The 27,202-nt window shown below is 41.2% G+C and overlaps 1 protein-coding gene across 6 annotated transcripts in view; it reads right to left on the bottom strand.

The window, feature by feature from the left end:
- Positions 1 to 27,202, bottom strand: part of MPPE1 (metallophosphoesterase 1) — a 47,264-nt gene that overhangs the window by 18,324 nt on the left and 1,738 nt on the right. For 5 of the 6 annotated variants that reach the window (XR_010610134.1, XR_010610133.1, XM_065667977.1 and 2 more), the window contains exons 2-8: positions 17,371 to 17,510; positions 5,519 to 5,894; positions 4,563 to 4,671; positions 3,629 to 3,732; positions 2,955 to 3,035; positions 1,039 to 1,147; positions 68 to 139 (exon numbers count right to left, since the gene is read on the bottom strand). Coding sequence is in view for 4 of the 6 variants with exons in the window: in XM_065667977.1 (XP_065524049.1) it covers positions 68 to 139; positions 1,039 to 1,147; positions 2,955 to 3,035; positions 3,629 to 3,732; positions 4,563 to 4,671; positions 5,519 to 5,790 (747 nt within the window). In the remaining 2 variants the exon portion in view is untranslated. Of the gene's footprint in view, positions 1 to 67; positions 140 to 1,038; positions 1,148 to 2,954; positions 3,036 to 3,628; positions 3,733 to 4,562; positions 4,672 to 5,518; positions 5,895 to 16,713; positions 16,734 to 17,370; positions 17,511 to 27,202 lie in introns of those variants that run through there. The other variant, XM_065667975.1, reaches the window with a different exon arrangement.

Raw genomic sequence — 27,202 nt, 5'->3', positions numbered from 1 at the left:
TTTCTGGAACAGTAATAAATACGCTAAAAACATGTCCAAGTATTGCCTCACCCCACGTCTAACACACCTGTAGAAGGATGGGCTCTGAAGCTGGAAGCTTTTCCACATCACTGCATCTTTTGTTGGAATTATTTGGTTTCTGTGAATAAAATAAATCCATATATATTGTCTTCACCTATGTGTACCATAGGAGCAAGGAGGGGAAGTAAACAGCAGCTACCTTTGGGAGGTGGGGTGTGTTACAAAAAGCAGTATCAGCTCACAGTACAGTGTTTAAACACTGTCCACTGTACAAACTTTTAAGAATCTCTGCTATGGATAGAAAGGGAAATGCTTTAATTCCCCTTTCTATGTATGCTGTAAATACGGCTGCAGTCTTCCTGAATGCAGGAAGCAACAGTAGAATCTCACTGCACAAACAAAAGCAAACAAAATTTAGGGCAGCCCAAGAGACAGCAGTTAAGAGCCTGGCAATTTTTCCACTGGGAGCTGGTTTCCTGATTGACTGCCAGTGCAGTCATGCTGCCTACTGTGCATCCAGTCATGCTGCCTACTGTGCATCCAGTCAGCCTGTGGAAAAGGGAGGAGGAGTGAAATACAAGCAGCAACTGGAATTGAGGAAAAAAATACTACAATTAAAATATTACCAGGAGATCAAGACAGGACTCCAGCTGAATCAGAAAAGCAAAAGAATAGGCTAGCTTGAAAGACATGAAACAGAACAACAGTCATAAATATAAATGCAGGGATTGGTACATACTGTAAGTCAAAGGGAGGGTTACAGAACTTCTGCCATTCCTTGGAACAAAGGAAATGACACCTTCTGTTGGGAGCACCGACAGGGAAGTTAACACCATTAAAGCAAAGCAACACAGTTAGTTAATAGGTAAAAATGTTAAGAGATGAGGAGAAGATTGCAATGTGAGTATTAATTTTTCAGGAGAGTCTTAGTTATACCCTGACTGTTGCTGCAGTATCAGTATTCCTACTGCAGCAGCCAAGCTGCTGGCTATAACTGGATCTTTAATAAACCCTTACCTGCTGGGAGCAATTCAGTTTGTGAGAGAGCGCCACAAGCTTTGCCTCTGTGGTACGGCAGAGGGTACAGCCATCACCCTCCATGGCTACGCTGTTCACCAGGACAAAGCTGGAAAATACCAGGGAGTGGGCGAAGGGAAGCAGGGAAGACAGGAAAGCATTTGCTATTCATGCACATGTGTGGGATAAACTTCAGTTCATAAAATGCAAGTATTCTAAAGTCAGGCACAGCTCAAAAGAACAGCTTCTGGAACCACATACTGTAAATCCTCTCTTGAGTGTCCATATTGTAGCTGTTTTTCTACCTGGTAGGCTGCTTTATGAGGAGTTGTTTATTAGGTTGCACAACATACTATACGCTAGGCTTCGTGTTTACATCTCAAGATCTTTTTATATTATAACAAATACTTAAGTGGCATTCTAGTGGAACATTAGTAGCCACTAAGCTGAACTCTGAAGGAACAGAGAACTTGCTTCTCTCCCCACACATATTTTAGACTTCAGAGACGTAATTTTCAACATCCAGTTTCTTCAGAACAGCTGAAAAGCAAAACAACGCTGCACGTGGCTGGCTCCCCTGAACAAACTTAGCTTCATGCTCTGTGGTCTCTCACACAGAAACCAGGATTTTATTTGTAATCAGTTTAGATTTCTAATCAATTTAGAACTTGTGCCACAAGATTCATACCTGTTCAATCACTCAGGACCCGAGATAAATTCCCACTTCAATTCAGTATGTTTTATTGACAGAAATGAATTGAATGCTTCCATTTAAAGAGATGATGATCAAAACTAAAAAAAGTCAATTCTTTTTAGCAAATTTTGTACAAGTTCGTTGTAAAATAGTTTCTCTAGGAATATTTCATTAATAATGCAGCTCATCTGTTAATGAACATGGTGGCAGACATACAGTCAGCAGCTGCATGCAAGAATTCTGCTGCACTGTTTCATCAGAGGGGACATGGGGATATTTCTTAATATTTAGAACAGCTGAAATACATATCCAGGGGACCCTGCACCATCTGCATGATAAACAACAGTGTTATACTGAGCAGTCACAAAGCTCTTCCTAACATGGCACACCCTTCCTAGACCTGTTCAGAATATTCTTAATGCTTGCTTCATTAGGGGAACCTGTGCAAACCTGTAGGCTTTGAATCCTACATTTACATGAGTCATTATAACCTGATGGCATACGTGCCAAATGAAGGGAAGACCTGTTGCCACCCTGCATGTATCTGAGGTTTAAAGACAAATGCCTTTCCACAAACCCACTATTGCTTTCCCTTATCGAGTTCCTGCCTCATATCTACAGTCAACTAAAGGGGCAGAGGGCAGGCACTGCAGCCACAGAGACATAGCTCTGTAGCACGGTCTACTCTACGTTAAAACCAGCTTGTGCGCTATTACCCCACCCTGTGGAGAAACTGCGCACAACCAACTATGTTCCCAAATTGCTCAAGAGTTGAGTTCTGCAGACTAAAGAAGTTATTAAAATTAACGAAACTTATAACTTGCAAGTACAGAGGGGATTTGTTTGTGTTTCTTTACTGAACACTATTCTTCTGTTATGTTTACAGCCATGGGTCATTACCAGCTGCAAGGAGGTAAAAAGGTAAAACAGAGAATTTGATCTGGACTCCACAGTAGTTTTTCCACTCAAAAAGATTTGTTCCAAGTTACCCTCCTCAAAGTACAGCTTCCACTCCATATCAACCTGTAGGTTTGTACAAAGTGTTTCGTGTTTAACATATCATGAGCTAGATACAAAGATAAAAAAAAAAGAAAAAAAGGCTCTAAGTTAAGCATTCCCATACTATTTCTTTAGAAATTGCACTTCCAGTTGTCATCACCCTGGTCTGCTAGCTCAGACATCACTGCTCTAAACATTAAGATAAATAAACAAATATACTCACTTTATTCCTTTTCGAGTTATTAGCTTTCCTGAAGTAAAGTTGAAAACCTTTCCAAACCGGTTTACCTTGTAAGTTGTCATTCTGTGTCACAGAGCAAAAATACAACTGAGGTGAGAAACTGGCATTGTAAATCATCTGACACAGTTGCTTTAGAGTCTGTACACCACTTGTGCACCTTGCTGCTCCATTACCTAGATCATGTGCATTTGCTATAACTCACAGGGATGCTCCAACACCAGTCGCACCAGTGTAAGCACAGCCACAGTACTGAAGTACAGCAGAGCCAAGGCACTTACATTCTGCTGTGTGGAGGTATCAGGAAAGGGAATATGCTCAAACTAAACACTTCTCTGACAAGGAGGCCCAACACAAGGACAAACAGCTTCCAAGCTTCTCTGCCAATGCAGAAAGACCAGCTCTGAAAACTTCACATATGCTCAGAAAAGCTTAAAAGTAGCCTGAAACCTCTTCTGAAATTTATTCCTAGGGTGTATGTGCACAGATGGATACCTTTTAAGGTCTTGCTCTAAATCACAAACCCTTCTAATTTGGTGGTGATCAAAAACATTCTATCTAACCACACAAGAGGTTACTCAGACACAAAACCTGTTACTGTACGCATGCTGACATTTCATTCTTGGCACTTGCATACTTCTTTCACTGACAAGACTTACTCGTAATGAAATCCAATGTCATGATTCCCAACAACAACCACCAGCTCAGTAGAAGCTGGGAACTTAAACATTTTCTGAAATCTCCTGACATCATCTGCCCATGCCTGCATGAAAAAACAAATGGAGAAATTAATGCTGTTCAACAGTTCCAAAGGGGACCACTAACACTGCATTGGGTTTGTGTGGCAAGGTTTTGGTAGCAGGGGAGCTGCAGGGGTGGCTTCTGTGAGAAGATGCCAGAAGCTTCCCCTGTGTTGAACCGAGCCAGTGCCAGCTGGTTCCAAGACAGACCTGCCACTGGCCACAGCTGAGCCCATCAGCAATGTGCAACGCCTCTGGGATAACAGATTGAAGAAGGGAGGAAAATAACCCTGGCAACAGCAATTGCAGCTGTGTGCATATGTGAGAGAAACAGCCCTGCAGACACCAAGGTCAGCGCAGAAGGAGGGGAGAAGGTGCTCCAGGCCTTTCTTTGGGTTTCTCACTACCCTGCTCTGATTTGATTGCCAATAAATTCATTTCCCCAAGCCCATGACAGCAACTGGTGAATAGTCTCTCCATGTCCTTATCTAGACCCACGAGCTTTTTGTTGCATTTTCTCTCCCCTATCCAGCTGAGTATGGGAAGTGATAGAGTGATGGGCACTTGGCATCCCGCCAGTCAGCCCAACACAGGTATGTAGCATAGATGCGCACACAGAGATGTTCACATTTTGTAAGTTTCATGAGAGGAAAATGTGTCAAGATGCTACCAAGAACGAAGGAGAATCACAACATTTCCACTTCCGTCTAAAACACTAGAAACATCTTCCACCAGTAGGACAATTGTAGTAATATTAACCAAAGCTTTGCATACCTAGTCTGCTTTCTTATGTCATCCATTTCCTTCAAGAAATCCTCATTTTTTTGAAATAGGAGAGCTGTTGATGTCATACCTGAGGTAAGCTCCATTTTCCTTCATCAAAGACATCTCCCAGAATAAAAACAATATCTGGCTGCAGTAACCATAAGGCAGTTTGGAAAGACCTCTCCATTTGCCATTCCCTGAAAGGAAAATACAGACCCAGACATCACCGCTGGATCCTCTACTCTGAACACACAAAAACAGCCTGGCAGGAATGGGAATATGGCTCCTCCACACTGAGAGTGCTAATATGAAATTCAAGTTACATACTTAGAAATCAGGTTTAAGTGCAGTCAGTGACTTTTACCTGGTGGATATTTCTACCCCGACACAACAGGCCCACCTCATGCAAGAAGTAAGACCAGCTTCTTTATTTTTCATTACAATTCCATAAAGCAGCAATTAATCAAAGCAGTGAATTATTGCTCATGGTTAACCATACTATTGTTTCTGCCGCAAAAGTTTATAATGTTTATCTTATACCATAAACTTAGTACTTTCTGTCAGCATTCTGCTTTTTCTTTTTTGGACTAACAGAAACGTGGGTTTGTAGGCATAGGATTAGATTATCCTTGGTCTTACATGGGATTTTTGTCTCTGATTCTTCTGCTACAAACTTCTACCAGCTTCCTTATCTATGCAATTGAAGGTATTAACAATTGGGATATCCAAGTTATCTTGGATGCTTTATTTTTAACGCATTTTATCGAACAGTTACATACTGGAAAAGACTTCCTGACCCATCAAAAATCCTCAGGCATCTACACCCACATACTACCTGAACATTCAAGACTCCTCTGCCTCAGTAAGCCCCATTTATTAACCTTTCCAACACTGATTTATTACCCAGCACAGATCCAGATGGGCAAGTCAGAGGCAGCATTCCCACTTCTTACAAACACCACATCAGTTTAAACATCTGTCCCATTAGCTACTATTAAAAACTCTGAAACCAGGAGATTGTTAAAGAAAAAAAATCATTATTACCTTCTTAGTTTATCAAGCCAATGCCCTTTGATTTCACCAAGTAGGTGAGTATCAGCTAAAATTATGGCCTTTAGGACTGAAGTTGAAGTCTCTTTTTTACTCGTATGAGCTCCACCTTTCACTTCTGGCCATCGGCATTGAAAAATTACCACATAATAGATCAAAAATTCACAAAATATGAACACTGAGCTGACATAACACACAAGTTTCAGCAGGAAACAGAGTCTCTTCTTTAAATGATTCTTCACAGTAGTTGAGCTAGAACTCAGCATTGCAGTACTGGCATAAGACTCCCAATGGCTCAGTTCTCCTCTCAGGTGAAAACATTAGGGGTTAGTCAAAGGATCATGTTGGGCTTCATCTCAGTACAGAATCCCTGTAGATAAAATCAAAATAAAGTATTCATTAAGCCAGCATTCCCTGTGAAAAGCTGCCATGTAAGGCCTACAGTGTTAGATTTGGAAATGCTAAATTAACCTAAAAAGCAAAGTTGGTCTCCTTCAAGTACACAAATGGCCACGCCACTGAGCATAGAACTGCACTCTCTCCTTCCAGGACCAAGGCAACCAGTTTTAAGCCAGCCTGGATCTTGGTGCATGATGCTTTTTTTAAAACTAGACAGTGAAAACACTGTAACCAGGGGTCACAGGCAGGTAAAGATAGATCTTAGCTTGAACAGTAGAACATGAGAACGTGTATCAGATTGGCCATTGCAATGCCATGCACAGCCACCTTCTGGCACGAATCACATAACATGACTACATCGAATCAGTGCAATCACCACCTTTAACACAGCTCATTGTAATAATCTCAAAGGACCAAAAGCAATTTACTATCACAGAACAAGTTCACCGAAGCTTTCCAGGAATACAGGCATGGCTACCTGACTAGTTACCTGTCAGGTTAACTGCCATAACTGCCTCATTTCTAACAAGGGAAAAACAGTATCTAAGCCTCAGAAACAGAAACTGTATAGCTGAAGAGAAATATGGGGAAAATAAGCTGAAGTTGGTAAGCTGGCTGTATTGACTGATTTCTTCCACCTTGGACAGTTCATAACCCAAACAAAGAACTTGGTTTTTGAGACTACAATATTATTTTCTGTCATTTTAAATGCTAATCCAAAACACATCTCTTCACTCTGATAAGCCACAATTGTAACAGGGCTCATTGATTGCTTCTCTTGTTTGCAGGTATTAAACAGAAACTCATTATTCCTGGTGTAAGGAGGAAATACCCACACTTGCACAGTTCTGTTTCTTCTACAGTCCTTGGCAAAAACACTTTCACAGTGTAAGTGGCAACAAGAAAAACAAGTATCACACCCAAGTGAACCGAGATACTAGCCCTCTGCTTTCAAGTAATATTACTCAGGTTCAACACACACCCTCTCAGGGTTCCAAAGAACCACTTTTTAAAGGTAAACTGTAGCATGGTCATGGGAAAGAAGACTCCAGGAGAGCTATAAAGATGTTACTTCACATGTTCATGAACCAACTTCTAGAGAAATCCACAAAGAAAAGTCTTGTCCCCCACCCAAGAATGGGATTGCAATTCTGCTTTCTACAACAGAGGAATTCTGATATAGGACTAATATCCAAGATGTTAGCAGTTACTGAACACAGCACTTAAACAGTGATTAGCAGCCAATTTTCATCTGAACTAATTCTGATTAGAACTGTGAATACTCAGTACCTTTGATCATTTAGACCCTAAGTGCTAGTAATACTAGGATGAAATTACTGAACACAGAATCGTAGATCCTTTCTAAAATCCTGGTCTCAGTTACATGCAAAACACAAACCAAAACTTCAGTTGCTTTCCTCTCCTATGCCCTAGCCCATTTGACTGATGTCTCATGGAAATCAAAACCAGACATGTGACTATCCTACTTTTCCAACCAAAATATCTATTTGATAAATAGCCCCTTATTTTCAAACATGAGCTTCCCATATCACCACTACAAAGTACTTATTCAAGACAAAGAACCATTAGTCTGCATCATGTAACATTTCTAGTATGCATTATTTAACATTAGCATGACTAATACTTAATTGCATGCAATTCAGTTCTAGCTAAACTTTGTTCAGCAGGAGAAAGCCACTGGCCAGACGTCACAATTTCACAACACAGAAGAATTACACGTAAAGGCTGATTAACTTGTTTAATATTAATCTCATCTGCACTTTAACTGGCAATAAAAAGGAACAAGATCTCGTTTGTACATCTCACAAGGCAAGATTAAAGCAGAAACGTCTGTTCAACAGAGACAGCAACAAGGACAAAGAGACACGTAAATTCCTAACTAAGCACACAAATTCCTATGGCCTTATCCAGCACAAACAGCACCTACCCCAGAATTTAGAAGTAGACTTTGGTAGTCCTAGACAGTCTACTCTTGCAACAAAAAAACAGGACTAATTTGAACAGCAAATGCCAGTAAGCTTTTTAACTTGCATTAGGCATGTATAAAAAAAAAACAAAACTCTCAAACCAAAAAACCCTATGATTCTTCTTATTCACAACCTACACAAAACTTAACACAAATAAAACCTGCTGTTTTGGTATCAGCACCTATGCATTCTCTAAAAGCTTTTCATTACATTTTTCACACATCAAATTTCTTCAGAAGCTGCTCAAACACCTAGAGGCAGCAAAACCCAGTGCTACAGATCAGTGGGGAGGAAAAAAAAAACTATAACAGATCTTCCGAAGCAAAATGATTCCATCAAATGCAAAAAACCAAACCCAAAACCTGCAATTAATAGAAAATAAAAATATCTTCAAGGCAAAACTGTCATTTTCAGAAGTCACAAACAGCGACTGGCACAATCAAAAGCACAGAGCCAGTCATTTCTACACACATTCCCTGCCCCAGTCTTTCTGCTACATAGCTGTTACTATTTTGGGAGTTGTGCCACAGATGTGGAAGACACCAGAGGTCTCCCGTCTGCACCCCATGTTTACAGCTTTCCTGATGGTGAAAAAAAAAAGCAGAGATAAAAAATGAAAATGAAACCACAGAAAGTCAGTGATGCAGAATGAGTTGAAAAACATTTACTTCTGGCTGACAGAAATCCCTGCCTACCTCTCTCTGCCACTTGCCAGCCCGGCACTGCTCGTATCCCAGCTGACCCCTTTTCTCAGGATTGTGGCTGTACATCAACATACACGCAGTTTAAACAGAAACCAAGCACACGCAGTTGTAATCCAAACCTTCCATACGGGTACCCAAAGACCAGAGACTCACATCCTCTCACGCATCATGGCAAGGTCAGAAACAATGCTGTCAGACTGCATGCACACTGCAAGATGGAGCTGTGGTTCAGCATGTCACCACACAATACATTGCTACTCCTCCTGCTCGCACAGGTTGATTACTAAGGTTAGACTAGAACCTGTTTTCTTACTAGAGCTTGAGGATCTCAGTTATGAGAAGAGCCTGAAAGATTTCACACTGCTTCTTGTTCTAAATACGTGGCAGTGGCCTGACTCAAAGCTGATTTTTAGAAGTTTTAAAAGCTCATCACAAAGCTGAGATCAATATCTTCAACATATTATTTTAAATTGTTTGGGCAGAGAAAATACTCTGTAATGGCAAACAGCGAAAGTCTGCTAGTCACAATTTGTATTCAGTCAGTACATACATTCTTTAGGCAGGGGAGAAATAACCTTCAGCTCATCCTTACCTGTATTTAAAAATAGGTGCCTGTGCACCATTACTGATTGATTTAACAATGTCACCAAAGTTTAAACACACTAGAAGTATAAATTTATATACCACAAAACAGTGGGGAAAAAATACTCAAGTGACTAGTGCCCAAAATAAAAAGGTTTGGTACTTTTCTCCTCCATCACTTATGTTTATTTTGCTTACTATCAAATACTAGATATATTTTTGCATTTAAAAATACTTGCAGCATACACACTACTCTGTTGATTCTCATCTGCCAAGTTTACTGGCAACACAGACTTGCATCACTCCTCCTCCTTCCCTTTCCCATCTCTGTTCAGAACATTATCCAGTTTTAATTTATAAGTGAGGCAAGAATGAACCAAGGGAAAACTGACAAAATGGTCTATACCCAGACCAGGAAGCAAGTACATCTGGAGCTTTACCCTCACTCTTACTTAGTGAATATGCAACTCTGAACACCTCATATGCTTTGAGGCCCATTTACTCATTAACTTGCAGCTACATAAACCTGTCCTAACAAACAGAGTGGGATACAAGAGTCCTAATCCTGCTCCTAGTTCTAGTCCTATCCGTAATGAGCATGCAAGTATTTTTAGTAAGCTAAAGAAGCTGTACTGGGTTATAAGCAAGCTTAGTATTTCTAAACCCACAATAAAGTTTTCCCTCAATTCTCCCATCACAATGTCACAAAGGTACAGGTTTACAACTTCCAGGCAAATATAGTTCTATAATGGGACTATGTCAAACTTTTGCAAAATACAGTAACAAACAAGTTTAGGTTCAAATCTCACAAGGTTTCCCTTCTGCAGGGTACACTTGCACCTAGAAACTGTCTCTTATCATTCCAAGTTCATTCTTTAAAGTAATGTGACATTTCTACCTTGTGAACTGTGACTCTGCATTCCTGTTTCAGCACTTCAAATACCTCACTCTTTAATAAAATAAGGGCTTCTGATAAATTCTTATTTTGGTACTGTAAGACAACTCCGTCTCATCTTCCTGAACACACTTTCCAATTCTAATCCATAAATCTTTCCTTCATCCACAAATTTTAACCTATTTTTGTGATTAAAGAAAATCTCCAAGCAGGGATTTAGCATTTTTCTTTTAAGAAATGCCTTTTAAGAGCTCTTTTTTAAGAGCTCTTTTTGAAAAGATCTTTTAAGAAAACTTTTAAGAAATCTTTTAAGAAATCTTCTAGGAAATCCCTAAGTTTGTAATAATTTAAAGACAGAATTAATTTGTGTCTGCACTGGCACATCCTTACAGCTGAAATTCATAAAGACTGCCAAATCTACACATCTACTCTGATCGTATATAGTTTATAAAAAAGGACAAATTGGGCAATTCTCCAAAAAAAAATACTAAGATTTTATCATATTGCCATAAACACCCACAACAACTCCGGCAATGGACACATTCTACACGTGTGAAAGAGAGAGGTTTTGAAACTTGATTGAAGTTATACAGACCACAGTTTATTTTAAAACCACATAAGCAAAAAATCAAAGGCATAAAATACAAAAACACTCCAGAGCAGCTTGTCATATCAAGATCATATTACTGAATCCATAATATTATCAAAATGTGATATTACATAAGCCATGGTGGGTTTAAATGTTGCAGTAAGTATAGAAAACTGTCGAAAATCTACTTGCCATTAATCAGTAGTTAGAAATGTGTTGTAAAAGGAAGTCCATACATCACACTTATTTGTTTCAAGCACTTTTCATACTGATTATTCAGTTTCACAGATTCCTGTACAGCATGCTTTAGATCTTCTACCTCTTCAAAAAAATCCTAGAAAGACCCAAAAACAGTCACTTTAAAGTTTCTTTGAAAGGCATTCTCAGTAACAACTAGTCAGCATTTCAGTTGTTCCCAAGTTCAAAGACACTTTCTGTATCTTTATTAATATATGGTTGAGTTGTGCAAACACAGCTATGACAAGATACAGCAATCAACTCTGACCTTACGTGATAATTTAAAACTGCCCTGAACACACGATACAAGCAGAATTCAAGTTATTTTAGAGCCTGAAATACAGCCAAATAATAGGAAAGGTTAATTAAGAGAACAAAAAGCATGCTATTTTATCAGAAAGCTACAAAATGGCAGTCCAAATGACAGTCCAAAATGACAAAGGAATCGTGTCTAACTCATCTCTGCAAAACTATAGCTACATGTGCTGAAGTCAGCCAGTAGCAGATAACACAACAGTAACTCTGAAGATCTGAAAGTTGCAATATTATACAAAAGGGACAACAAGCAAGGAGAGAGACGAGGCTATTAAACTAACGATGAGGATGTTAGCATCTGAAGAAGACAGTACTAAATAGTTTTAAGATTTAAAAGTGGATACCATATTTAGATCTAGAAAGATAGAAAGTATTTTTAGACCTTAACTGGTTTGTAACTTGCTAGTATTTAGAATTCATTTAGAACTTGAAGTACAACTACATTTTGTTAATGAATATATTATTTCAGAATAGGATCTATTATTTATGGTTACACTATGTGAAAAAGTTTGATTTACATTATCAAAAGGGTAAGATTGATTATGCATTAAACAGTCTAAAATTGATAACACCATCCAATAGGTTCAACTGTCTCAGACAAAAACAATTTACAACAAAGGAGGGAATGAAAAAGAGCAGTATGTAAGGGTACACAGACTATAAAGAGACAGTCCAATAAGCCATAAAATCTAAATCCTGTTGAACTTCACGTCAGCCTACATGGTTTCACTTTCTCGTATTGTTCCTTTTCAAAGCACTCCCCTCTGCCCTCCTTAAGCTTACAGTTTTAACAGAGACATATCTTTGATATGTTTAAGTAAGAAAATAGCTTTCCTCTCACTGACATCATGAAAGAGGAGATCATTCAAAAGTGATCATTCAAAAAATATTTTTATTATCTCTGCAAATGTCTGCTGTAAGGAATTAAGCCTGTTACTAAGAGTTGTAATTTGAATGTTGTAATGACCTGAGGCAACTGATCGGTAATGAAGGAGCCAAATTGTCCAAACACTAAAAATAAATAAATAAAAAAATCCCTATGAAAATACACACCTGTTTAAAACACAACAAAACCAAAAATATTACACTATTCCTCTTCCTTAGCCAAACAGTACTGTAGGACATTAATGCTTCAAGGAGTCATTAATTTTCATTTCTTTCTCAGAATGTTACAAATTCATGCATTTTGCTTGATAACAACATATGTTCAGCCTAAAGATAGGTTTCAGTTCAGGCAGAAAAGTTGGGTTCTTTTTAAAAATCACCCATTCTTAAATTTGTCCCAAAATAAATTACCTTGTCTAATACAGCTAATTGATTTTTTAGTGCTCTCCTTTCTGTAGACAACTTCTCTTTTTCTTTCTTCAGCTTTTTAATCTCCTTCAACAATAGCTCTATATTCAAATAAAAAAATATAGACTTCAACCATTACAGTCAACCTCCCCCTCATATGAATCATATTAGAGCTAAAGAGCTGCCTACATTTTGTATTAGAAAATTATGGTTCAGCTTTTTAAAGTACCTTCTTCAAAAAGCGATTTATCCTTAAGAATCGGCCCAACACGCTCCCAGGTACTATGAAAGGTAACAGGATCTGTCAATCGGAAGATCTGAATCTGCCAGATTCTTAGAATGTGGCATTATTCTACTTTAAAAATACACAAAACATACATCATGTGCCTCAATTACTTTTCCTGACTTATGAGAGGGTCACATTAGCTCTTGCTGACAGCACACTTCCTGAAAATTATGCCTACATTATACCATCTCTTCTATCTCTTTTTTATGCTTTGAAGTAGAACAGAATTGCACCTTAACTTGTGGATTTACTTATGTGAGGAAGAGTATGTTCAAACCAGCATTGTCTGGGTTTATCCCAGATTTTAAGGCTAAAACCAGATTCTTTTGTGTATCAGTGTCTGAAAACCAAAGAAGGGAACAGCAAACGTTATCACTAGGAGATCTGCACAGATACAGCTTACTAGAATAAATAACAAATAGTACTAAATAGAGCCATGCACTCCCACCCACGATTACACCAACATACCAATTTCAGAAAAAGAGAAAAACAGCAAACACTTATTTTTATCACAAACAAATGCAGGGCTGGATCCATAGAGAGGATATTACTTATGAGATGCTATTTTTACACAGCAGGTTTTCAAAAATGAAAAACATTTTAGATACAGCTGGTTAAAGCAGAAGAAATCCCCTGGTGTGCATGCCTCTGGATCAGAAGCAAAATGCATCTTTGACAGGCATAATGGAAGGAACATCATCAGAATTAACTGTACCATTACCTAAACATTTACTGCAATAAGGTTCCTTCTTTTTAGAAATGTCCCTGGGAGATGCTACTTCTCCTTCTGGAGTTCGACCTCTTTTTCCAGAAACAGCACTAGCTTTCCAAGAAACCTTTTTACGTTCTAGTTGCTCAATTCTTTGCTTCTGCTCTCGAAGATTCTGCTCTAGCTCATGAATTTTAATCTGTCAAGAAACTAAAAATTTTTTAAAATGCATAGAACAAACACGGTTCAACTGAATACAACTGGAAACATGGCCCAAATGCAAACCTAGAGCTTTTAATTGCTGTCTTAAAACTACATTCATCCAAAGGGTCTGAAAGGAGGAAAAAAACACAGCAAGTGAAGCTTTGCATACATAAAAGCATTTTAGAAGAATCTGATGCTGAGCATATGCCTGCAAGGCAATACAAATGTACATGCACAAAGATGCTGAACTTTTCCGCATGATAAAGTGTACTTTTATGGCAGCAACTGCCAACTTCTAAGAAAAAGTACACGTAATCCAAATTATTAATTCATTGTGTATTAATATGTATTATATATTATTATATATTATGATAATATATTATTATCATAATATATGATTATATATATTATTATATGTTATAATACATATATATATCATAATGTATTACATTAATGAATATTAATTTACAAACAAATAAAGCACATGTTCCAGCCTCCCCAGAGGAAATTAGACTGGTCAGCTGTAGTGCTCCATCGATGCCTAAAGAGGCAATACCCACTTGAAGCTTCTTGAACCACTCTTAGCCACACCGCCCTACCTCTGCTCCAGTTACGATGCTAGTCTCTATGAAGCCAACAGATCTTGCTACCTAACAGAAGACTATTCGCCTTCATTTGGTTAGCTTAATGATGGATTTCTAAGATAAATCAGCTTATGAAACACAGAAAAATATCAGGGCTGGTACAAAAGAGGTCAGAAGATGCATATACAGTTAGAAGAAAGGGCAGGTAGATAAGTAAAGAAAAAAGCAAGAAAAGGTGACACAGCTGTCAGTTACAGACCAGTAACAGAGTTCAGTCTCGAAGGACACTATAGACTACTTTCCATTATCTCAATGACACAAGAAATAAAGAAATATTATAAAGAAAAACATGGTCTCATTTTACAACTGTTAAGAATTATTTTCCAGTTTCCCTAAAAGCTTAAGTTTAGCTTACTCGATAACATTTCCTACAAATTCTACTTACAGTGAGATTGTTAATTGCTTCCCTTTGCTCCTGGTTTGTTTTGATTTCTTTAATGTAACATTTCTGTAGCTCATTATACATTTGAAGTAGACTAAAACAGAAGAAATGTGTAAATTGCAATAAAATACATAAGCCAATAAAAACGTGCATCCTTTATGACAAAAGCATTAGAGGGCCTATAGAGATTACTTGGATTGCAGCTGTACTGTAGCAGCTTGTAACAGAAATATTTAAGATGGGTGTGAATGAAATGCCACCAGCAATACAGAAAGAGAAAGCACCAGAAAAAAAGTCAGCAAAGCAAGAGTTGAAAAGAATGGTCTGTATGATGGCAAAGAATCCCTTTCACTCAGACAGACTGAGGACCCTTTTGTTTCTGTCCAGCCCACATGGCCACACTCTGATTAAACCTCGGTACAAATAACTTGTTGATGGAAGACCTGTACACTAATGACAGGAGGGGTGGCAATGACTTTGCGGCATGTCACATTTATCATTCCTCTCCCTGTTAGCATAGCAGCAATAGCAAAAGACCACTCCTAAAGGATATAAAGGAGTTTGTTCAGAGCCTAATTTCTTGCTTAAACCACAACACCACCAAACAAGAACTCATGATGAGGATTCATGAGGCAGCATCCCCAGCTCTCTGTGTTGCACAAAACATCTCATTGCTTCTGTGTGAGTGTGAGGATATGAGTGAAATAAATGTAAAAGAAAATGAGTGCGAGGGGGTAAAATCAACGTAAAATAAACAACTTTGGGATATTGTCTTTCCCTTTGATAATATGTTGCATCAAGTTCTGCTACAATAATTTGCTACCACATTCTATGGCGTGCATCAGGCCCGTAATGTAACTGATGAGCATGATATTTTCCCTATTTTATGAGGCATTCATACTAGGTCATGACTACACACCACAACCAGGATGGTAATACAGAATAGTACAGAACAGCTTTGTAAAATCACAAACAAATAAGTGCTGGAAGAAAAAGCTAAGTCAGGTTATCCAAGTGCAACCTTATACAAAGCAGGTCCAGCACTAGATTCAAAGAGAAACTTAGATTTCTCCCACATAAGCATCTAGTTAGGCACTCAGTTCAAGCCCGCAGCTAAACACCCAGCCTTCCTATGCAGGTTTGCAAAGAGAGCCAGGCATACTGTAAAAAAAAAAAAGTAAAAAAATAATAAATTAAAAAAAAAAAGGGGGGGGGGAAGGGCCTTCTACAACCACCTAAAGAAAACCCTAAAAACAGAGCGCTTGAAATCAAAAGCAGTAGGGACTGCCTATCCTCTTAAGTCACAGCCCATTTCTTAAGTTGACACAAAGTAACTTTCTAAGGAACAGAGCAGCCTCTTTATTTCAAAATCAAGCATGGCCAGTTGTTAAAATGTTTCAATATGTATTTTCTCAAAGCAAAAAAGTATCTCTTGCATCAAAAAAGCTGTTAAGAAAGCTTATTTCTAGCGCTAATAGGCAAACAACGGTAAGTAGTGGCTCACTTCTAAAAATCAAGTAGACTGAAAACTAGAATCACTTACCTAGCTTATTTTGAAAATAGCACCATCCTATAAATTTTATATATACATAAAACTGAGCTATAAAAACAAATGAGCTAAGAAATCTCCCTCAAAATAGAGAAAGAAATTATTAGGTTAAAAATCTACAGAAAAGATCACGTGTGCACACACACTACAGAGCTTCCTTGGCTCATTCAAATTTTTGAAACGAAGGAGTTGAGAAAGAAATATATATTGTTCTTTGTTTACTCCCAGTTTGAAGTTTAATCTAAGATATATTATTTCCTTTTAAAATGTAAATAAAATATTCTTCTGTTGTTTCAAAGGCTGAAAGCCGCTTCCATAACAGTTAACAAAAATTCAGTTGACAACCATGAAAAAATATTCTACCCTATGGAGAATATTTACCTCTGTGAAGAAGCAGTTTTCCAAGAACTCACCTGACACTGCCACCCTCTAGAATAAGATCCTTCCTGTATTCACCCTTGTGCCATAAATGGGTTTCTGTTTGAACTTGGACACTTGATTGAAATAAACAAAACAGCTTAATAAAATCACATTTTACAATTTTAATTGGATCAAAGAGACTGAAAAAGCCAAAACTACTTTTCAGCTTGATTTTAGAATACAAGTTTTAACACAGAACCACAAACACACCAAAATTTAAACTTCAAAGTTGTGCAAACAGGTACTCAAATCCTGGGAGGATGCTCACCAGAACACTAGCACTATATTTTTTCAAGTCCTAAGCTCCTGGTTTCCAAATCTTTTAAACAGTATTGATGCACTTTAACTACTGTTTGGTATAAAAACAGTCTAAAACTCTGGAGTCAGACAGAGACAGCATGTTGGCTAAGCAGGGATATAGCTTACTGACATTAAAACTGTTTCTTTCACTACAACAATGAATTTTTACAAGTTGCCCCAGCCATCCTTTGCTCCTTTACATGCCTCCAGCATCCTCCATCTCCACCATCCTGTTCACAGACAGCCCCTCAGAATACACAGACCAGGTGCAGCCTCATTCATCTGAAGAGTATCAAGATAAAAAATCCTGAAATACTTATTTCTTTTGACACAGAAAGAACAATTCTTACTCTCTGCGTGTGCCATAGTCACGTATTAACCGCTGCAGATGCAGGTTTTCTTGGATCTGACCCAGATTCTTTTCTAGCTCCTTATTTTTCACATGCAGTTTTTTCAACTTCTTGACTAACTGTTCATTTTCATCATTGAGCTGAAAAGGAAGAGAATTTTAAAAAGAAAAATAAGACATTTTCTGATCAGGTATTAATTAAGCTGATAATATTTCAGGTTAAAATTATCTCTCTTAAGCTTCATTATGAATATCTTAAACTATAGAAATATATAAAGGAAAATAGCATAAAAAGTAATTGGCTTCAAACATCAGGAAGAACTGACTAAGACACAGCTGCTTTAACATATGTATTAAATGCTTCTAATGCAACTTTGCAATTTATTGATCTGCATGAGTGAATGTAAGGAAATAGTTGACCATTATTGATCTGCATGAGAGTCTGTGATCTCAGTGCGCTATTACAGAATCACAGAATCCCAAGGGTTGGAAGGGACCTAAAAAGATCATCTAGTCCAACCCCCCTGCAAGAGCAGGGTAACCTACAGTACATCACACAGGAACTTGTCCAGGCGGGCCTTGAATATCTCCAGTGTAGGAGACTCCACAACCCCCCTGGGCAACCTGTTCCAGTGCTCTGTCACTCTTACAGTAAAGAAGTTCTTCCTGATGTTAACGTGGAACTTCCTATGCTCCAGTTTACACCCATTGCCCCTTGTCCTATCACTGGATATCACTGAAAAAAGCCTAGCTCCATCATCCTGACACCTACCCTTTACATATTTGTAAACATTGATGAGGTCACCCCTCAGTCTCCTCTTCTCCAAGCTAAAGAGACCCAGCTCCCTCAGCCTCTCCTCATAAGGGAGATGTTCCACTCCCTTAATCATCTTTGTGGCTCTGCGCTGGACTCCTTCAAGCAATTCCCTGTCCTTCTTGAACAGAGGGGCCCAGAACTGGACGCAATATTCCAGATGCGGCCTCACCAAGGCTGAGTAGAGGGGGAGGAGAACCTCTCTTGACCTACTAACCACTCCCTTTCTAATGCACCCTAAGATGCCATTTGCCTTCTTGGCCACAAGAGCACATTGCTGGCTCATGGTCATCCTCCTATCAACCAGGACCCCCAGGTCCCTTTCCCCTTCACTACTTTCCAGCAGGTCAACCCCCAACCTGTACTGGTACATGGGGTTGTTCTTCCCCAGATGCAAGACTCTACACTTGCCCTTGTTAAATTTCATCAAGTTTCTCCCCGCCCAACTCTCCAGCCTGTCCAGGTCTCGCTGAATGGCAGCACAGTCCTCTGGTGTGTCAGCCACTCCTCCCAGTTTTGTGTCATCAGCAAACTTGCTGAGGGTGCACTCAGTTCCCTCATCCAGGTCATTGATGAAAATATTAAACAGCACCGGTCCCAGCACCGACCCCTGAGGAACTCCACTAGTCACAGACCTCCAGCTAGATTCTGCGCCATTGACCACAACTCTCTGCCTTCTTCCTTTCAACCAGTTCTCGATCCACCTCACTACTTGATCGTCAAGCCCACACTTCCTCAGCTTATCTATGAGGATGCTGTGGGAGACAGTATCAAAAGCCTTACTGAAATCAAGAAAAACCACATCTACCGCTCTACCATCATTAGTGAGTGATAAGGCTAACTGGTTTTGTACTAAAAAAATCATAAAGAGACACAACTTACAAGTTTCAATTACATTTCTAAACATCATCTCTTTTTGACCTCACAGAAGCCAAAAGACTGAGCCGCACTAGCAGAATTTCTTGCCTGCACAGTGGCTGAACCTCGTCCAGCAGCACCTGTCACTTCATCTGCGACCCAAACACAACCGGCTTCACTGCCCTAACCTGCAGCCTAACGAGCCTAACAACCGATGCTACCGACCGGTACTCGGCCAACAGAAGGAAGACTACCAACGACAAAGCGTTTAAGCTACTGTAAGCGTGAGCTCTGCACGCGAAGGCAACGGCAAACATAGCCGAGCCCAGACCCGCCGTGCCCGAGCATTCTCGTGCCCTCTCCAGGGCAGGCCAGGCCAGTCCGAGACAGGCCGGCCAGGGCGTGCCCGGCGAAGGGGAGGCTGCCCCGCGGTGCGGCCGCGATCCGGGTCCCACTCACTTGCAGGCACCTGTGGACGGAGGGCACGGCCATGGGCGCCCGGAGGGGCTGAGGCCTGCTTGCGCCCTTTCGAACGCACCCACCGCCCCGCGGGACCCAGCCGTAAAAGGTCCCCACCAAGCTGGCGGAATCACCGCCTGCCGCCTCACGGCTCTCAAGCAGGCGCCTAGGCAACCACAGCCCATCCGGATAGGCTCTGATCAGTGCACGTCACGGGCGAGCGACTGCTCTCGGACAAGGGCCCTGGCTACCCCACCGCCACGGCCCCCCCCGTTGCCAAGGAAACGGCAGCCAGCGGAGCACCGACCGCTCCGCCCGTACCCTGCGGCGGCAGCGCCCCGCCGGGCGGGTCTCCTCCCCGCACTCCGGGGCAGCGCGGGAGGTGCCTGAGCAGCGAGCGCCCCCGGGCGGACACTGCTGCGGCGGCGAAGGGCCCGCACCGCGGCCCGCCCTGCGTGTTTTCTCTCCCTTGAGGTAGGACTGTCCCAGCCGGCCTGCACCGTGCTGTGCGTGCTCCCGAATCGGCTCTACTGTGCCTGTGCACCTCAGCCTCTGGGGCCAGCGCAGAAACACCCCGTCTCGGGCTGTCTCTTAAACTGCCACTGCGGAAATCTGCGATTTCCTGTGGCTAGCAGATACCAAATGCATGGGACTGAGAATGCTGCCCATCAGAGATCCGCATGGATACGGCTGTCCATCAACACCCAACATGTTACATGTCTCTACAAAAGCATATTCTGCATCTGGGCCTGTTGCATTAGAATGAGGAGTAATGGTTTTAAACTAAAAGAGAGGAGATTCAGGCTGGATGCGAGGAAAATATTCTTTGCGATGAGGGTAGTAAATTAACTGGCACAGATTGCCAAGAGAGGTGATGGATGCCCCATCCCTGGAGACATTCAGGGCCAGGCTGGATGTGGTTCTGGGCAACCTGATGGAGTTGAAGATGTCCCTGCTCATTGCAAAGGGGGTTGGAACTATATGACCTTTCAAGGTTCCTTCCAACCCAAACTGTTCTGTGATTCAATGATCAATCTCCCCACTCCATCACAACAGAAGCCACAGTATAGGCTCTTCAAGTAACATCCACCAGGTCAGGAGGTAACAGCATGCCTGGTAACGGTGCTATCCAGTGTATCCTTGGTGTTTGTGATACTTGGCGTTACTACTACTTGTTGGGTTTTCCCTTTGGGTTTTGTATTTTGCGGGTATTTTTGACAGACCAGGCTGGAGGGCATACATGCAGGAAGAAAGCACCCTGCTCTCATGAGGGCCTGGACCTTACAAGTAACATAGCAACAGAAAGCCACAAGAAGATCAACTGACAACAATGCAACAGCTATGCAGTTTTTGAGACCTAAATATTTTCAGAACTCAAAATTGTTACCAGTAGAACATCTGGTAAAAGATGTTCTACTGGTAACAGGCTGGAAAATTACACACAGAGAAGTTGGGAAACGAACCAACAGAACTAAAAGGGAAAAAAGAATTCCCAGTTTCTAGCCTAGAAACAGCCAGGCAGCCTTTCTTTGTCCTTCCACAGCTGGCACAGGAATTCAAGGTAAATGGAGGAAGCAGACAACAGCCAGGTTTCTCAACTATGCAGCTAGACCTACAGGGAGTTTATGTAAGATTCAGATTTTATCAAATAAGTGCTGATCCAAATGACACCAAAAAAACCCTACTCGTATAGAATCATAGAATCATAGAATAGTTAGGGTTGGAAAGGACCTCAAGATCATCTAGTTCCAACCCCCCTGCCATGGACAGGGACACCTCACACTAAACCATCCCACCCAAGGCTTCATCCAACCTGGCCTTGAACACCGCCAGGGATGGAGCACTCACAACCTCCCTGGGCAACCGATTCCAGTGCCTCACCACCCTAACAGGAAAGAATTTCCTCCTTATATCCAATTTAAACTTCCCCTGTTTAAGTTTTAACCCGTTACCCCTTGTCCTGTCACTACAGTCCCTGACAAAGAGTCCCTCCCCAGCATCCCTATAGGCCCCCTTCAGGTACTGGAAGGTATCCTCAAACTCTTGGGAAAAGTTACAGCTGAAGCTCTTGTAGGTTTTATCACACACTTTACAATCAAACATTTTCAAAAGTGGTCACTGATTTTGAGTGGCTCCACTTAAAAACTGAGCATCCATTCTTCCAAGTTAAAGATACAAATGGCCCAAGGCTGGGTAACACTGGGCATTAGATTTTGAAGCATCCAAAAATCGAAAGATAATGTTAGCCAGCATGCATGCACAACCCACAGTTTATACAAATGCTAAAAGACTTCTTGTGTACTTGATTAGGAAACATGTTCATCTTGCAGAGATACTGATAATACATGATTTTTGGAAAACTTCTCTGTGGCAGTAGATATGAAATGCCACTAAGATACCCACTTTGCTCTGTAAGCAATTACAGCAGAAACATTTCCCTACACAATTACTTAGCTGGTTTGTTGAACACATTCTGTTTTCCTCACATTCTTGCTTTTAACTTAGCTTGGTGTGAACTGAGACACATTTCATGATGGTACACATGAATGAAAATGTCATCGATTCCATGTGCCGAGCCTGCTACTTACTGCCAAACAGCAGCAATGTGACAAATAGTGCTTTTCACCAAAATCATTAATTTACTTTGTCAGAAAATATATGAGCACGGGATTACTTGATGCAATGCTACAATAACTCCAAGCATAGCTTTTCTTCCACACAGATTAAAGGGCAGGATGTGTCCCTTCAACCCTAAGAAAGACCTACCATCCTCATGAGATTTTCCAGGAAATAATATTCCCCAGTGAAAATCTCCATGCCTTTGCAAAAACACATCAAACTTGCACTTGCCCCAAATTCATCTCTTTTATCCCATCCAGCAGCTGTGTCAGCAACAACTTCAGAGAGCCTTTCAGGGTGGAAGATGTTAAGGCTCATACAGTCTTTTCTGCCTGTTATGTTCTTTGGCACAATCAGTGTTGCCAATCTCAGAGATAAATACCACTTGAAAAATCAAGGAACAATCTGGAACACAATGGCCAAAACAGGGAAAAAAGCCCTTTCTCCATCTTCTTTTGCGCTTCGGTCAGGTAGTAATAACCCTATTTGTGTCTAGGAGCCTTCCTTGAAACACAGAAAAGCCGTTTGGCTTTCCTAAGTCTTTGCACAACCACAGAGGACAGCTAAATGCAAAAGTTCAGAATTCAGTCCAAAACATGAACATTTCCTGCATACCAAGAGGAAAAGCAACAAGACCTGATTAAAGATGTCTGTTTGCAGAATTAGAAACAAGAAATATTTCCTTAAAATATGTAAGAAGAAATCAATTTAATCTTAAAGCTGACAAAACCAAATAGAACTAATATTTATTAAACCTAACTATGCTCCAGAGATCCCTGCCATTCACGCTGACAGAAGTTCTGTATCGCCTTCAGAAATAGAAACATCAGGTTATAATGCTAGTTTGGTTCCAGGGGGAGGGTATTATTTTTAGTATTTTCAGTGGATAATGTTCAAAAAACAATAGTGGCATGCACATGGCAGAGACAGTCTGCCACTTCTCCCTTCCAGGATGGGGAAAAAGACCTTTACCACACACAGACATAAGTCTAGCAAAAAGAGTAACAGCTTGGAACTGTTTTACCTTGTGCACAGAACCTCCTACAGAGAAGAAAAATATGTCTTGGGGGAGACTCAAAGGCATTTGCACCCCAGGAAAGCTCTCAGCCATACCTCCTGGAAGATATGGCTACAAGGATGGTATAGATGTCAGGATGATAGAATCAGTGTGAAAACTCCAGAAAACACTGAAGGACCTGATTTTACCAGTACAGGTGCCTGTCAGACCTGGAAGCCAAAAATCTCAACTTCCACATGAACCAACCCCCAAGGCAGATCTAAAAGGAGTCTCCTGCACCGCATGTTTGAGTTAGCTTGTGACAGGAAGAGAAACGCAGAGGGTGTTCAAGCAGCAATCCCTGGGCCTTCTGGATGTAGAGAAGAAACGTGGTCACAATATGATTGTGCGTGACAGAAAGGGAACACAAAAAACATCTAATACATCACTTAGTACATTAATCAAGTGTTGTGTCATAATGAGTCATTAGCAAACAGTATGAAAAACGGTGCCAGTGTTAGGAATTCCTGTTTGATGAAGCAGAAGCAGGATCAGCACAGTTTTTCTAAACAGAAAAGAAGAGAGAGTATCTCCTTACAGTTTACCTTCCCTTCTTGAACACCCAAAAGGCAAAACAAAAATCTGGGCCAGACATCCTCTTTTATCAGCTATAGAATCTCTCACTGCAACACTAGGATTGCACTAAACTACAACACTGTAGTAGTTTGCACAAGCAAAAAGCTTGCCATCTGTGTTACCTCAAACTTCATCCTCCATGAGATCCTGATAAAAGCTCCAGAGAAAAGGGCTAGAGACAGTAAACAACAATTTTATATGACTTATCCAATATAATCCTATGTTAGGTAAAAAGACCATCTGCATGAATTCCCACTGACTGATTGATGGCTTGGCTTCACGAGCGAAGACTTGGGAAGGGCTTTAACCACACTTACTACAAGCACCATGACCAAGGCATGTGGGATATGCAAATCTGGTTGGAAAACAAGGGTGCTTAGGCAATCAGGAAGTGTCTGACCAGGACTGTCATCTTCTGCACAATCTCAAGCTACCCATGCGCTGGTCCGCCCACATCCAAGGTTGGATCTGCAGCTTCCCATGCACCTTGTCACCTACCGTTTCGACCCTTGCCCGTCCATACAGACAAGTGTCAGTAAGCCCTTCCAGCCCACACAGTGGAGTTTCTAGGTGAGGCACAGCGTGCGCAGAACTGGCCCCACTCTTTACACCTGAGGTTTAACTGCCACGGCCTAGCGAGCTAGGACGGTGACAGCAAAGTCCGCAGGTCGTAGGTTTTGTAAGAGTGTCCTTCTCTTAGATGGAAGACCTAACACGGCTAGACGAGCTCCATCTGCCCGGGTTTGAAGATAGGAGTTTTCCTTCTCCTATGAGGACGGCCTGTCTTCACTAACAAAGATTCAGGAAGGGCTTTAACTCACACATTCTAAACAAGACTGTCATTTCCTGGGTCGACCTCGAGTGATAGATGACGCAACAGCAGAACATCAAGGGTCTAGGTGGGATTCTGACTTAGAGGCGTTCAGTCATAAGCCTGCAGATGGTAGCCTCGCGCCAGTGGCTCCTCAGCCAAGCACACGCACCAGGGGTCTGAACCTGCGGTTCCTCTCGTACTGAAGTGCTTTAATAACAGCACAGCAAGCCTCTGGCTGTTGTGCTGAGGAAATGCTCTTTTGCACTCAGGCTAATAATTCCAAAAGATTACCTCCTTTTTCTTCCCCCAACCCCCTCTGTTTTTATTAAAGCTGCTAGTCACTTGCTCTCCCATTTAATTCCCTATCAAGAGATCATCCATCAAACCCGTGAAGTGACAAGGATCCACACTGGAAGACGTATCTTGCCACAGTGCAGCAGCCCAGAGGGGTTTACCTCTGTGTCGCCAGTTGCTCTGCTTCCACTGCTGCAACTACCCCTGATCACAAGCCCATCTGTATGTTGCATCTCTGCCCTGATGGCCTGAAGTGTCATGGGCCCACCAGGCCAAAAATAACTCACCCTTATGTTGCCAATCTAAGTCCATTTGAGCCACTTCAATCTTAGCAGCTTTATCCACTTGTTGGTTGTTCTGGTGCAAAAACTAAAATAAATCAAAATAAACGGCGTCCTACTGCTCGAGAGAGATGATATAGGAGGACCAAGAGATTTTCCCAGAGGCTGGTGCATGGTAGGGGATGTGATATACCCACTCAATGCCATGATCTTTGGCCCAAGTGTCTGTAAGGTTGTTCTGGAAATGTGTCCCATTGTCTGACTCAGTTCTCTCTGGGGTGCCATGTCGCCACACATGATGGCCAGCGAGCTAGAGAGGTCACCCTCCCTCTGCAAAAACTACAACCAATTTCATCATTATTCCTGCAGTGTGCAACTGTTATTGGAGAAGAGAATCGAAAGCTGTTGGCTGAGGCAATAATTAAAGCCCTTGCAGCAGCAGCTTTGCCCCTGAGTGACCCTGCTTTCTGCAGCATGGACCAAGCAGACCCTGATGGGGATCTCTGGGTGGCAAGCAGAGCAGCTGCACTGACGAAACACTGCACAGTGGTTCAGGACAGGAAGTGAAGGAGACTATCACCTCCAACTGAGCTACACCTAAGTCAATAAGGGCTTCACACCCTGGGAGAGAAGGAAATCCATGACTACGTTCTGTTTTCTGCTCTGAGGTCAGAGGGAACAGGGCTTCCACTCCACTGAGCATTCGCTGTCTCAGGGAAGGAAGTCTGACCTCAACATAAATCTGGTCAGGGCTCAGAGCACTCAGACAAAGCGCCCGAGAAACACTAGTATTTCAGGTTCATCCAGGACAGGCTTACTCCAAGTGGATGAGATTAAACACTTGGCGTGTCTGTAGGTTATGAAAGGTGTGTGAGAGGCACTGGCTAGCATTTAGTGTTATGAAAGATGAGAAGTTATGAAAGACCTTGCCAGTTACGAAAGATGAATGAGAGTCTAATCCAGCAAGGCAGAGAGCAGCCTCAGCCTGGTTGGAGGTGAACAAAATCACCCAGCAGCTCACAGGAGGAAGCTCCTGGAAGGTCTAGGTTAAGGAAGGTTTGAAAACCTTCAGAGCAGTAATAAGAAAGCTGTCAGAGACTAGTAGAATTATAAAGAGAAACACTGACATCTGTTTATAGGCCATACAGGCAGCTGTATTTTGAAGGGTCTAGCTGCAGCCCCTGATTTTCTAAGTTGTAGTCTTTCCTGGCCTTTTAGCTCTGTTTTAAATCTTCTACCTGCATAAGCCACACAGCTGGAAGGAATCTGTAAAAACCAAGAGTTCATTGAGTTGATATTTTAGCCTCTCAAGTTCAGCCTTTGGTGATCCTTTTACTAATATTCTACCACCAGAATGAATAGAAGGGTGGGGAAATTCTACTGAGACAGATGGAGTCACTTATTTTCCAAATGCCACTCAGACACCACTTATAAAGAGGACATACTCCTGCTTAGAAAAATATTGAGGAGAGCACCTCCCCCCCCTTTGCAACAGTATTTCTCCGTGATAATTATTTTGTACAGTTACCTTCAGTGAAGATATTTCTGCATCCTGCCGTCTACACTATCATTTACACTGCCCTGTTTTTAAAACATGACTTAAACAGACCTTTCTAATGCCCCTGTGGCAGTCTAATCACAACAAAACTCTAGGCACTGCAGCAGCCCTGAGACACATGGGAGGAAACCATCTGCTCTACATCAGAATAGTATCTATCTGGTATCAGCAAAACATATAACCCGTTCTAGTGTTGGCCAATTCAGTAATTAAAACTTCATCTTTCAAGGGAAAACACAGAAAACACTTTCATCATGGTCTTGAGATGCTTCCTAGAATGCAAAGCCCTTGTTAGCTGTAGATTTTCTTATTTACCAAAGTTAAAGCTGTTATTATGACATACGTTTACTCATCTGCCCCAGCACAGAAACCCTCTAGGGAAGGTTCTGAAGTCACCTCAAGCTATGCTGAGTATTGCACCAACAAAAAACCCAGGAATTTCCAAAACCAGGAAGAAACTGAGATTCGGGAAGAATACAGAGCAATTCCCGTATTATTCCAAA

The sequence above is a fragment of the Lathamus discolor genome, chromosome 2 (genome assembly GCF_037157495.1).
Source record: "Lathamus discolor isolate bLatDis1 chromosome 2, bLatDis1.hap1, whole genome shotgun sequence".
Taxonomy (NCBI): domain Eukaryota; kingdom Metazoa; phylum Chordata; class Aves; order Psittaciformes; family Psittacidae; genus Lathamus; species Lathamus discolor.
The sequence above is the reverse complement of the archived record's forward strand: the minus strand, read 5'-3'. Positions and strand labels throughout refer to the sequence as shown.